We start from the raw sequence: 14,232 nt of genomic DNA, 5'->3' as shown, positions 1-14,232 counted from the left end.
TGGCAGTCAAAAGTTTTCCACTTCTGCGCACGGAACCATCCTCCATAACAAATTAAAGAACCTTAAAATAGGCAAAATATAAATAACTATATTGTTAGCGCTTACCCCAGGCACACTTAATTAATTTTGGAGGCATTCTAGAAACTAAGACCTAGTTGAAGCTACACCGGACTATCGACTTTAAAATGCATTAATTCCAAGTTTTGGCTACTTTGCTAAAAGGGCTTTGGATTGTTTTTTTTTAATTTTTTAGTTTTGATTTTAAATTTTTGTTTATATTTCCTTTTCTGCTGCCAAAAAAAATATCCCCTGCATTTCATTATTGTTTGTGAAACAAAGAGGAGTGAGTGCAAATTGCTGGCGGCGCGTAATTTTAACCGCCTCCGCAGCTGCCACTGCCACAGCGACCGATGATGCTGCTACCTTAAATGCTGTTGTTGTTCTTGTTGTTGCTCACTCATCCCGCCCCAAGTGCTGTTATTATTATTATTGTGTTATATGCCAGCAATGTTTCCCAATGATTACTGCTGTATTGTTGTTTTTGTTATCCCCCAATTCATACACACACACACACACAGCCACTGAAGTAGCCAATTGCTGTTGGGTCGGTCAGCATTTGCGGGATGTCGCTTAAGCAATAATGTAATAACAACAACAACAACTAGTGTGAATGTGCTGCACTTCCAAACTCCAAACAGCGGATGCCAATTGCTGCCTAGATGTGATCACATTGCAAGGCAACAAAAACAACGACAACAACAAAAAAAATTACAACAGCAATAACTGCAAGTTGCAGGCCGATTAACAATGGGAGTTGTGATGTTGTGTGCGCGCGCTCGAGCGCGCGAGCCCGTGAGCTTCAATTCAGATCGTGGGAATCTCCGCCGCTATTGCTGCCATAATGTAAAGAATAAAAAAAAAATAAACGCAAAAAATATGTGCATATAAATGTATAGGAAATAAAGCTGAAGCGTTAAAGGCAGACTCTGCTTCGGTTGTGCTTCCCATTTAGTTTTACTGTTTTTGTTTTTTTGTTTTCTTGTCGTCCGTTACACGAATTTCCAGCCATCAATGGGACGACCGTAACTGCCACGCAAAGCTACCGTATGTTGGGCGCAATGCGCCGCGCTATTATTTGCTGCTTTTGCTGTTGCTTTTGTTGCAACAGTCAAGCGGCAATCGTGTTGCATGTAAGATTACAACCTCTTTATGAGGTCAAAAGGTCGTAATTTGCCAATTTGTTAAATTAGCACCTTCTGAGTGTCTGTCTGCCGCTGCCGCTGCCTCTTGTGTGCAATTTTTGTGCAGCGCCAAAGGCCGAAGGGTTAAAAGGGTGATGAAATGTTGGCGAGTTTTATCGCCGCAGCCACCCAGTGAGGTTGAAATGTTGCAAGAGTTCACTTTCGATAACATTTATAAACTTGATTGCCTTTAAGGGCTAACAATACAAATAAATTGCAGCTTTCTTATTTCTTAAAAAAAACTTGTCTTATTTAAAAACTCGAAAAAATTTCCCTGAAGAATATTGTGAATTCTCCAAAGTAATAATATAAATATGCGCTCCTCGGAATAGATATACATGTATGTACATATATGCTTTTGAAAGCGAAATTTTTTTGCCTACGTCTTGCGTCTTGTGCGCCGATTTATCATTACGTACATACATACTTTTTCCCCTGTGCAATGTTGTCATATCCGTTTACTGTTTTTTGTTTTTTTTTTTTATAATTTGCATTCTTTTGCTTTTATTTTGTTTTGCTTTGTTTTTTACATAGCTCATATTTTTTATTATTATTGTTCAGCAAAGTGCGGCAATCTATTCGAAGAAGAAAAAAAAATAAAAAAGTAAAAAGCGCGTCAGTAGCGGCATTCAAAACAACAACAGCAATATGAGCTTAAAGTTAGTTTTATTGTATGAGCTTGGCATTGGCAGTGACAACAGCCTCCCAGGGTGTCAACTATCCCACGGGAGTCGTTGACGTATTTACTGACACTTATGCGCGGCACAAATACATTCGTAAGCCTTAATATCAGAAATTGTAAGAAACGATGCAGTGGAGCTATTTGCAAATGAAGCAAGTGAAAATAATTTTTAGACCGTTTCACACAATACGCTCGATAAGACCTTGTAACCTATGCTTAGAAGGCTGATCCCGCGGTAGTTGGCGCGAGTGGCGGGATTGCCTTTCTTGTGGATTGGACAGAGCGTCCCTTAAATTCCAGTCGTCGGGCATGCGTTCATGTGACCATATTCTGCATAAGAGTTGATGCATGCACCTTATCAGCTCCTCGCCGCCGTACTTAGATAGCAGGGCTGGCAGGATCTCAGCTCCAGCAGCTTTGTTGTTTTTAGAAGCGTTATTGCTATTCGTGCCTTGTCATAGTCATTCGGTGGGACATCGACTGCATCGACTTGGCGCTCCGTTTCGTCTTCTTCACTACTTTCAGTGCTGCTGCCATTCAATAAAGTGGGAAAGTGTTCTCTCCATAGTTGTGATTGCAACTTTTCGACGTTAAGCTTTCCTTGCATATTTGGGCATACATTTTTTGCTGTACAGAGGCGGGTGCGTATCTCGGCTGCAACAAGATAGTGGTCCGCGTCGATGTTTGGGCGTCGGAGTGTGCGTACGTCTAAAACGCTATAACGATATGGTTTCTCGTTTTTCGATCTGCGGACAGCCTAGTACCACGTATTCCCATTTCGACAGTGGCGCCAAAAATCCATTCCTTACCCACCTTGCAATTGAAATCGCCAAGAACAATTTTTTTTATCGTGTCGAGGGCAGCGCTCATATGTTCTTTCCACGCGCTCATACAAGAGATCATTGGACGCCCCGTCCTTCTACTCCGTCGTGGCATGGACGCAGATGAGCGAGATATTGAAGAATCTCGCTTTGATGAGGATTGTGGTTAGACGTTCGTCCACCGGGGTGAACGCCAGTACTCGCCGATGGAGTCTCTCTCCCACCACAAATCCAACACCGAATTTAAGCTCCTTTACGTGGCAACTATAGTAGACGTCGCAAGGCTTCACGCTTGCCTTGCCTTGCACCGTACATCGCATTTCTTGGATGGCGGTGATTTCAGCTTTAGTCTTCCCGAGCACAACAACCAGCCGCGGCAGAGGAACCTTTCCCATTAAGGGTCTGGATATTCCAAGGGCATACCCTCAAATCATAATCCTTTATACGTTTGCCATGGTCGTCATCTCATCCAAGCATTTTTCTAACTTTTCATTGGGCGGATACACCCAGAGGATACGTGGATATAAATATCCGGAGGTTGTGAGCTGTGATTTGAACCGTACGCACATGAATCACCTCTGGCCTATCCCAGGTGAAGGGCAGTCAAAAGCTTTCTACTTCTGCGCACGGAACCATCCTTAAAAAAAAATACCAAACCAGTTAAAAAACTAAGACTCTGTACTACTTTACTGAACAGTAAATTCCAGTTTGGCACCACTGTGAGCTTGTAAGGTTGTCTAGTTGTTCAAGAAATCTTAAGAAATCGATTTTTAGTCAAACAAAATTTTTCTGAAGATATTCAAAACAAACCACTGTATCACCACAATCTCTGTGCTACTGTTGAGTAGTATACACTTTTTTGTGTAAACAAAAAGAACTAAGTAGCATTCATAACGAGATTAGCGCATTCATTGCCCGTGCCAGCCTACTTGCTGCCACCACTCGCATACGCAATTCAGCATTTTTATTAGCTGTTATTGCAATTCTTCATACATATACGACGCTTTTGTGCTTGGCTTTCACAGAACACAATAATAAAAAGCTACAGTAGCGCGTCAGAATGAGGTTCGGGAGAAAAAGGAGCGTGGCGCAGAAGGGAATTAAATCGAAACATAAACAACTAACGTCAGTTAGAAAACAAAAACAACAAATATGTGTATTCGAATGCCGCAAACAAGCGAGCCCACAAATAAATAACTATGTAAACATATACAGCTCAAGATTCACATGGAAGCATGCAACGCAATGCTGAGTCAACTAAATCCCACGAGAGCCGCTTGCCACACTCGCGCACTAACTAACTAACTGGTAGCACAGAGGCAGACACTTCGTCACTTTGACGCCACTAATAAAAACGTGCGACTTGGCCACGCTACGGCTATGCCTTGCCTGCTGCCTGTTGCCGTTTAGTATGTGTTCGTGTGTGTATGTGTTTGCGGTTCATTCATCTGATGTGCAAATAAACTTACTATTGTGGAGCAATGGAATTTCATTCATGAAATTGTATCTGCCTTGTGCCGCTCGGCTCATCTCTACGCGCTTGGCTAATCGTTGCAAAGATTGCGGAGATGTTGCGGGTAAAACTGGTTAGGTATTTATTGGTCAGCCAGAGAGTGAGAGAACCAGAAATGAGCGAACACAGTGGATGAGCAAGCGCTCCAATTGCACTAGCTACCGTCTTCTCTGCGACTAACTAAATGCAGATTTCTCAGCGATGATCGATGTTGATCAGCAGCTCCACACGATCGTGTTGATAGCGTGCACGAGTTGTTTGGCGCGGTGTGGTGCATTCCAACCGGGTCCAAGTGGAGCACGCGACGATTGGTTGTCGCACTCGACAGCCGGACCCACAGCGCATTTCGCCAGCGAATGGGAAATGAGTGCGCACGCGAGAGCAATTGATTGCGAGAGTGTATACGGTGCGAGTGCTCCAATAAAAAGTCAACTTATCGCGCGCTCACGATCATTTTTGTTGGCAAAGCACGCCGGTTAAGTTCGTGGCAAGAACGGTGAAAAGTTATAAAAGCAAGTTAAGAAGTTAAGTTTCGAAAATGTTCTAAGTTGTTCTTGAAAATTTTTGATAAACCATAGACTTGTGCAAGTCAAAGTGTTAAAATTCAAAGCTCAAATATTTTTGTGAACTGTTAGTGTAGTTAAGTAATTAATTTTTTCCGCATATCGTGTGCTTGAAAATAAATGCCTGCATGAGTTATCACACAAAAATGGCGCCAAATCATCATCCTCATCACTTCATGATGCATGGCCTGCCGCTGGAGCCCGTGTCGCGCACCTACCAGTACCGCAAGATTATGAAACCGATGCTGGAACGTAAGCGACGCGCGCGCATCAATAAATGTTTGGATGAGCTGAAGGATTTGATGACTAGCACTTTGCAAGCGGTAAGTTGTAGATTAGAATATATGAAATTAGAATATATGAAGCTCTAAAGTTGTTTATGAGATAGAAGATTGAAGATTTGTAGACCGCGATGCTTTTCTTTTTCTGAGTCGCACCAATATATTTTTGCCTTTGGTTCAGGGTAATAGTATGAGGTCAAAACTAGCTTTCAATCAGCGCAAACTCTTTGCGAATAAGATCATTGGAATCATAGAAACAAAGCAGCGTTGACTTCGCGTCTTACTTCTACCAAAAGCGTATTTTTGGCTTTCTTTCCGAACAAATTTCATTCATCGAAGCTCACTTGTATACTTTTATTTGAATCGCCTTAACTTCACTTCATCTCAACCAAATGCCAAGAAATTTTTAGCCTGTTCGCGTACTTCAGGATTTAGTCAGAAACAGTCCGCAGTTGTCCGGAAGATTGTAATGAAGATACAAAATTTGTTTACGGAAACGACTTCAGACTATTTCTGACTAAATTCTTGAGGACGGGAACAGGCTATTTGTATGAAAGTCGGGAAAGAATTTAGCTAATAAATGGCGCTACCAGAAGAACCTCTGCTAGTAGTCAGGAGTCCTAATACTAGTATGCGTTTTAATAACTCCGATGAATTAACAATTAAGTTTTGCATTACTTTTGATTGGCATTGGTTAGAAGACTTCCTATAAAAGCTTTACGCTCTCAATGATATATGTAAATAAAAACAAAATATTTAACTCCCAATACAGCTGAAACTTCACTCCAAGCCGATGTAAGCTGATGCAGTTAAAGAAAATTAAAAGAAAAACCACTCTCAACTCCAAGTTGAAATTGCAAATCCTCCTTTCTGACTGATGAGAAATATTTTTTTTTGTTCCACAGTATCACTTCTTTATTAATTCTAAATAAAAAAGCTTTTTCCATTTTTCCATTGAATTTTGAGATCTTTTTTCACCATGAAACTTCTGATTGGTATACTAAGCATCTAAAATTACATCTTAATTCTGCACTTCGAAAGTAATCTATATAGTGACTCGTTTAAGGGCAGCGGAACCAAGGCCGTCTAACCTTTTTCTTCTAGTGAAGAGCCAACACTACTTTTGGTTGGGTTAGTGCTGATCCGATTTCCATTACACCAAGTGTCAATCATATTCAGTGTGATTTGCAGAGATTTTAAAAATACTTGAAAAAAAACTATTTATGTAAATATAAAATTTAAATACGTCACAAAAAAAGATTTGCAAAACCTCCTTTTACAAAGAGCATTTAAATACAAAATAAGTATTTCAAAATACACTCCTACTCATTTGAATAGCGCAACCTTTCTATCCTCAGCATGTACATACATATGTGTAAATCCGATTTTAAAATTTCATACAAATTAAAAAAATTAAAATAATAACATAGGGGTGCGCTATCCTAATGATCTGCAGTGAATAGAAAAATTTCCGGTATGCAGTTTTGTAGCCAATGTAACATTAGTTCAATAAAATGAAAGTCTCTAGTGGCTGCAAAATGCTATTGAGTTTTGACATTTTTTTGGCAGTGTCATACATGACAAAATTTCTATATATAAAAGAAAATGCGACGCCCCGTCAACAAGAAAAAAAAACAAAAAAATGTCAAACATTAACAATATTTTCCACCCATTTGAAATGTGCACTTTATTGCACTTAAATTGACTGGGCTACAAAACTGTATACGCGGAAATTTTTCGAAAAATAACATTAACTTATTCACTCCAAATCCTTAGGATAGTGCACCCCTTTGACAAACAAAACAAAAACAAAGGCTTTGTTGCCATTTTTTTTAATCTATATAAAATTTTAAAATTAGTTTGACTCGTTTTTTTTTGCAGAATTTGCGACATTTTTATAAAAAATCAAGGGATTTAAATAAAAAAAGGAAAACTGAAAATTCTAATAATTAAAAGGGTGCACTGATGAAGTGAGGAGAAGTGTACAAATACATTTAAAAATACTTTTGAAATTACACGTGCATACAAAAGGCCGTAACTAAAAAAAAATTCAAAAATTCCCTAATTGTTGCAATGAAAAAGTGAAGAGAAAAGAATGAGTAAATTTTAAATTTTTTAATTGCGCTTCGCATAAGCTTCATATATTTTTAATAAACCGAATGAGTGAATTTTCAAATGTCAAAAAAAAAAATGTATGACGAATAATGAGGAATAGAAAAAGTACTTAAAAATACAAAATACAAATACTGCTTAAAAATGTATTTAAAAAATATAAAAATACGAAATACTTTCGCAAATATGTATTTAAATACAAATGCGCGCTTTCTTGCAAACGACTGAGAGATCGTAATGGGCCTGAATGTTCATATAATAGCTATTAAGGCTGTCAGTTAGGCATTCAATTATGAATCCTAATAATCCTCTACATGAGCGTGAGGACAGTATCTGCTCCATGCTTTAGAGCCGAATTGCATATGCTATCGAAGGTGGCGCCCTTGAATACAAGTACTTTTTTCTGGGCCCCTTGTTTAATGTCTAGTTATCACTTCCTCCCAGTTAAACATCGTTATCGACATCACACACGGAGCTTCTAAGTTTCAAATCTTAGACTAGCTATTGCTATGTCAAATTTAAAGTGAGATTACACCATTTAATTAATCTAATTTCTTCTCTTCCAGGATGGCGAAAACCTCTCCAAGCTGGAAAAGGCTGATATCTTAGAGCTAACAGTGCGCCATCTACATCGGCTGCGCGAAACAAACGGTCTCTTTGTACGCCACAGCGATACGCTGAACATGGAGAAATTCTGGGCAGGATTTCAGCACTGCGCTGTGGAGGTGTCACATTTCCTACAAAAATACGATCAACAAAACAAACATATAAATGGAGATTTAATCAAATATATTGCGAATTATGTGCCAAATATGGCAGCAGCAGCAGTAGCGGCAGCAGCCGTCGCAACGACAGCCAACGGAACAAATACAGCGCCACCCGCCGTAGTCTCAGCTCAATCTGCGCAAGCAATGCAAGCAAATGGCAATGGAGTTAGTTATGGCACGGTGGCCAACAATATAAATGAGCATTACCAAAGATTTTGCACAGCGTTGCGGCATATGCCAGCGGAGGCAACGGCAACCACACCAACGCCGCCGCCGGCGGCAGCAGCAGCAACATCGCACGCCAGGCACCAACAAATGCAAATATCCGCTTCAGCAGTTTCTAGCTTTGAACGCATTTGGGAGGCGGCAGCGCGAGCAGCAGCCACTGGCAAAACGCGAATGCATCCTTATGCCCGAAAAGTGTTGCATAATCACAGCAATGGCACTAATGTTGAGCCAGTGGAGAGTGAGGCCGATGGCAGTGAAACGCTCGGTGATGGCGTGGATTGTGCCGATGGTGATTTTCTGCACGGCGATGGCCTCGTTTGGCGTCCTTGGTGATGCCGGCCATATGAACGCGGCCCCTAACCACCCGCATTTGCTTTGGTCGCCTGACCTTAAACGCGGATAATTTTACCCTGTTAACATAATAAAATCATGCTTAATGCAGCATGCATACCTGTGCACTTGGCTACGTATGCATGTGTGCGTGTAGGACTAAGTATTTCAAAGGACCACAGCAGCAAATTTCCATATTTGTATAATCAAATTTGTTGTGTAACTGCATGGCTAAAGCTTTATTTATTTGTATGTGTTTGTATATGTATTCGAATAATTCGAGTTAATAATTTAATGGAATTAGTGCATAGAAGCTAAATATTTAATAAATATATTTACCTTGGGTAATTGCATTTACCATAATGAGTTTTGTCAGCTGCATATATACACATGCATGTGTGCATGCATATGTTGTGTGCGTGAAATCATGTTTGTGTGCATAAAATGTTTGCATACAAAATTGAATGGCGTTATACAACGAGTGGCGAATTAACAAATTGGTTGCCATTTTCTCGGTTTAGCAGCTTTTTTTTTATAATTGAAGTGATTTGCAAATAGAAAATTGGTTTAGGAATTCAAAAAAGGAATGACAAGGTTTATTTAACGGTATCTCCTTAAACGGAGGAAAGGCACAAAAACTTTAAAAACCTCTACACTTAACTGTCGAAGTGTATATACAATTTATGTACTTAAAAACATCTCAGATGCGCTTTTCCAAATACATCTTTTCTTAAAGGCTCCTAATTAAACTTAGGAGGCGGGACAGACGCAAAAAAAAAGCAAGTAAAAGCAAGGCTATGCCGAAGGCTTCATACCTTTCATGAACACCTGGGCATGAATCATGTAACTTCGAAACGATAGTCATTCAAACGATACTGACCAAAGCAGGCATTCCCAAAGTGTGCCAAGGTGTGCCGCGAGCGTATGCCTGGGGTGCCGCTAGTGGCTAGAGTATACTAGTGGTGCGGGAAAATTCTTTGAACTTCCTATACACAACGCAAGCGGTTTGATCAAACTTCAACATGGCGGCCAGAAAAAAAATAAATGGATTTTTATTAAAATTGCCTTCAGCGACTCGTCAAACCCCATACACAAAACAAATGGCTTGCAGCAAAGGGATATTTCGATTAGTTGGTCAAGCCGCTTGATTGGTGTATTTCGCTCTTAAGCGTAGTTCACCAGTACGTTTTGTCAACGAAAAATTGAATCAGAAAATTTTCAGAAAAATAGTCGAAAACGTACCCTTTTCACAACCATTTTCGGTACTTTTGCAGACTTATACCATTTCATGTTCATGAAAGGTATAAATATGTCCTGATTCGTTTAGCTTAAATCAGAAATATACCCGTTTGTATTAACGCCTGTCAGTGTCAAGTGCTTAAGAGCAAGAGCCCAGTGAGTAGGCCCACATGTTGCTACAAGCCGTTTTCTCTTTGGGAATTGGAAACTTTTAATAAGGAACCCCTTTGGAAAAGATTCCAGTTCTGTGTTTGGGGATTTTGATTTTGCGGAAAATGTATTTGGGGATTTTTTTTTAAGTGGGGATTTTGTTTTCGAGGATTTCGTGGCTCTCCCGTTGCAGTGGTCTAAGCGTGTTGCGTACAAGCTGATTTAGAATTTGAGTGTTGGGTGTCCCAACAAGAGAGCCGGATTTAATTTTAAAGAAAAAAAACGGCGCTGTTCTTGTTCCCTTGGTTTGATTTCTTGCACCAATTGAATCTTGTAAGCGAGAAAATCCTGATTTTTTTTCAAAAATTCATTGCATATGGCTTCTAGAAATCTTTAATTCTTCATTCTGAATAAAGGTTCCTGGATTATCGACCACAGATTCCCTTACTGTGGCAATATTTTCGAGGGACCGACAAGGACGACGACGAACAATGGTCTTCTAATCCATCAGCGTAAGTTTAGTCTCAAAGTTTCGAATTTAACGCCTCGTGTGAATACTTCTCCATATTCTTAAATCGCGTGGTTTGTATGTGGGTGTTAACAAAATGGCAAATTTAACCCCCCTATTCTGACAAAGTCACTAAGGGGGCCAATCTGGCACTCTTTCTGCCACATCCGATATTTTATATATTATTGCATACTTCCGGGCGCTTGCCTTACTATTCATCACCAAGAAACGCGTACATACTTACCCCTCTGAAAAACAAAAATTTAGTATACTCAATGTTTTATTGATGAACTTTTTTTTATTTTTATTTTCTTTATATTTTAATAGCAGTAATAATGTTTGCCCTATCATTTGGTATGCTTTTTGTATTCATTTATTTTGCTGATCAAATCGATCGCTGAAACGCATTAAATCTCATCGAAAATCTACGCTTAATTACATAGCTTTGTCACATTGCCTTATTTTCTGTTCAATTAATTAACTGATTGCACAAATTGCATTCAAAAATATTGTTTTTTTTTTGTGTGTATTTTTTGTAGCTTCACAATCGGTTTAGTTTTTTGTTTCTCAAAAATTTTTGCAATTTTTTATAAATAAGTACTTAAATACTCGTAACTATTTTCAATAGGCCGTTATGTATATTAATTTGCTTGTTTTGTTTTTGCTTTCCTTTTTGCTTAGTTAATTAGGTATATTTATTTTTTTTTTTTGTATAAGTATGTATGTATGCTTATCTTAAATATATGGATAAAATATTATTAATATTTATATTTTGCACTAACAAAAAGGTGGCGTCGATTTTTATAGTCGTTTTGTTTCTGCTGCATTGCAGTTCATATCCACAATTTTTTTTTTGTTTCGCTTCGGTTTATGCATTTAATTTTGGCTTTTCATAAAAACCATTCGATTTGGGTTTAACAAAAACATTTTTTTTTCGCTAATTAATATTTTATGCAACTACATTTTAATATTTTAATTTAGCTGATAACGGGCTGAATTCATTATTATTGTAATTAGTAATTAGCAATTTTGATATATTTAGTTCTATGTGTATGTATGTATTTATGTATATTTATGTATGTGTGTGTTTTTTACACCATTTTCTATAATGCAATGGACATCTATGAATTAAAAGTTAGAAAGAAATTCAAATTTATTGCTTTATCATTGCGCAATAGGCCATGCTTGCATATCTATTTTTTTAACTACTTTTTAGACGTTATATGTATAACTTAATTATTCTAAGTTTACCTATTATTTTAGCTTTTTTCATGGTAAATAGAAAGAGTTAGTAATAAATTATGTGTGCGTTACTAATATTTTTTAAGGAGTTAGTATTAAATTGAGCCTGAACAAGTATTCGAATTTCTTTTTATTGGGCAATAAAGAGACGCCCAGTGTCAGCTTTGAGTAAAGTTTCTCTCAACTAGACTAGGCCTCAAGCGCAGAACATAGCTAGCTGTATACCAATCGCCATACCCAAACTAACCTCTTGAGCGAATAAGCAGATTTAATGTGAGTTGAATGCTTAGAAAGATCCAAATATCCGAATAAAAATAGTAATGCTCAATAAGTGTGCACCTTTTTTTGCCTACGGTTCAATTGCAGCTCACAATGTCTGTTCACGTATCCTCTGGGTAGCGACTAAAACCCCGTTTGGGAACGAGTTAAAGGGAGAAGGTGAAAAATCTAGCTTTCGCTTGATTTGGCTCGCGCCACATAAAAACCAATTCAAATGAAAGGTTTAATTATGGGTCATGAATGCCAATGATGGCGCTGAAAAACAACAAAGCAGCTGTCGCTGAGCTCCTTAAGTATGGCGGCGAGGAGTTCTTAAGTGCATACATCAACTCTTATGCAGAATATGGTCAGTTGAACGTATGGCCAACGATTCGTTTTTAAGAGTCCTCTGCCCAATCCACAATAAAGACGACCCCGCCGTATGCGCAGGATCAGTTTTCTAAGCTTAGGTTACAAGGTCTTAACGAGCGTATTGTGTAAGAGACTGAAGCCCAACGTCAAAGATATGATTAGGCCCCCTAAGTGTGGCGTCAGACCTGGAAAATCCACCACAGATCAGATGTTCATAATATTCCAAATTTTGGATAAGACTGGCAAGGATAGAATCGACACACACCATCTGTCTGTCGACTTAAAAGCCGCTTTCGACAGCACTAAACGGAGTTGTCTTTATGCCGAGATATCTAAGTTTGATATACCCGTGAAACTAATTCGGCTGTGTAAGAAGACGTCGAGCAATACCACCAGCTCCTTCAGTATTGGGAAGGACCTCTCCGAGCATTTGATACCAAACGAGGTTTCACACAAGGTGACTCCCTTTCGTGTGATTTCTTTAATCTGATATTGGAGAAGATAATTAGAGCCGCAGAACTAAACTGCTCCGGCACAATACCTTACAAGAGCGAACAATTGCTGGCGTATGTCAACGATATCGACTTCATAGGTAAAAACAAAAGCCACGCATATTCTGTTTTCTCGGAATAGATAGGGAAGCAAAGCAGGCGGGTCCGGTGGTAAACGAGGACACAACGACAAACAGTGAGAGTATAAGCATATTGGCACCCACGTCACTGTCGACGGTTTCAAGTTTTTAAAAGTAGACGATTTCGTTTAATTATAGACCAGCATTAACAGCAATAATATTGTCAGCGTTGAAATCCATCGAAGAGTCACCCTTACCAACAAGTGCTACTTTGGACTGAGTAGGTAAATGAGGCGGCTCTTGGAGAGAAAAATTCGGCAGAAGATTTACAGGCCTTTACGCGTTGGCGATGGCGAATACCGCAGACGATAAAAGTAGGCATAGTGCGGCGAATTAAAATACAGTGGCTATGTTGGCTTGATCATGTCGTACGAACGGACAGAAGCGCTACAGTCGCGATGCGGGTAATAGAGAAAGGTCATGTCTGCGATGGAAAGGCCAGCTGGAGAAGGATTTGACGTCACTTGTGGTCCCTCATAACCAAAAGGTTCAGTACCACTGGAGTACTTGGACAAATAGAAAGCAGTTAGCAAATAACTTCTGTAAAAAAGAAACTTAGAAGCTTTGAAAGGCTGAAAAGTTGTAGCGGCGACCAAGCGCCATTCCTTTTAATTTGGATGGAAACAGGCGAATCCAGATTTGAAAAGACCACTTAAACAAAGCGCTATAGCACAGCGTCCAACGAAAAAAAAAAACAGTTTCTTTAATCTTGGTCTTGCGTATAGCAAATGCGATAAGTTGTAAGCCACTATTCTGCGAGTTTTCTAAAAAAAAAAAAAAAATGTTATGCCTTCCGAAAGGAGCTATAAAATTTAAATAATTACTAATTGTGCACTACTCATCACAAAATAAGTTCACTCAACTTGTCAACGGGCCTTCAGTATTATATATTTGACTTTTTGGATCTTTTAGTCCTGCAAGAGTTTTTGTAAGGAAATATTGGAAACAAATATTGACTGTGCTTTCATATCGATGCATATTTCTTATGTTTGTTCAATTATACGAGTATTGTAAATTCTCTTTTTCGCATCCACACTCGTACTCATTAATCACATTATTTATTTACAATTGGTTTACGTTTCCCCTTTGACACTTCAAAAGGAGATACCTCAATTGATTGGCTATACATAATAATTAAATTTCAATACTTTATACTTACATAATTATTTGAATTGCATAATATTTATGCGAGTTAATTGATTTATTGTAATTGTAAATATTTTTTTACAGTTACAAATCACACACTTTTCAAGCTTATTGTAAGTTGTAACATTTGTGTTGATAAGCATTTTTT

General features: G+C 38.6%; 1 protein-coding gene and 1 long non-coding RNA gene across 2 annotated transcripts; both read left to right on the top strand.

The window, feature by feature from the left end:
• The first annotated feature begins 1,007 nt into the window (after nt 1–1,007).
• LOC108372851 (uncharacterized) lies at nt 1,008–14,222 on the top strand. The gene is made up of 3 exons (XR_001848897.1): nt 1,008–1,019; nt 12,401–12,405; nt 13,860–14,222. It is a non-coding gene; the product is annotated as an uncharacterized LOC108372851 (long non-coding RNA).
• LOC108372850 (protein hairy-like) lies at nt 4,734–8,866 on the top strand. The gene is made up of 2 exons (XM_017628642.1): nt 4,734–5,143; nt 7,780–8,866. Exons 1-2 carry the CDS (start codon nt 4,949–4,951, stop codon nt 8,539–8,541), a joined length of 957 nt encoding a protein of 318 aa, XP_017484131.1. The 5' UTR covers nt 4,734–4,948; the 3' UTR covers nt 8,542–8,866.
• Nucleotides 14,223–14,232: the final 10 nt, after the last annotated feature.

Source organism: Rhagoletis zephyria, unplaced genomic scaffold, assembly GCF_001687245.7.
Source record: "Rhagoletis zephyria isolate East Lansing unplaced genomic scaffold, Rhagoletis_zephyria_1.1 Rzeph_scaffold_06098, whole genome shotgun sequence".
Taxonomy (NCBI): domain Eukaryota; kingdom Metazoa; phylum Arthropoda; class Insecta; order Diptera; family Tephritidae; genus Rhagoletis; species Rhagoletis zephyria.
The sequence above is the reverse complement of the archived record's forward strand: the minus strand, read 5'-3'. Positions and strand labels throughout refer to the sequence as shown.

Coding starts and splice junctions, on each gene's coding strand:
- LOC108372850 (XM_017628642.1), top strand. CDS start 4,949: ATGAGTTATCACACAAAAATGGCGCCAAATCATCATCCTCATCACTTC. Junction 5,144..7,779: donor TGACTAGCACTTTGCAAGCG/GTAAGTTGTAGA, acceptor CTTCTCTTCCAG/GATGGCGAAAACCTCTCCAA.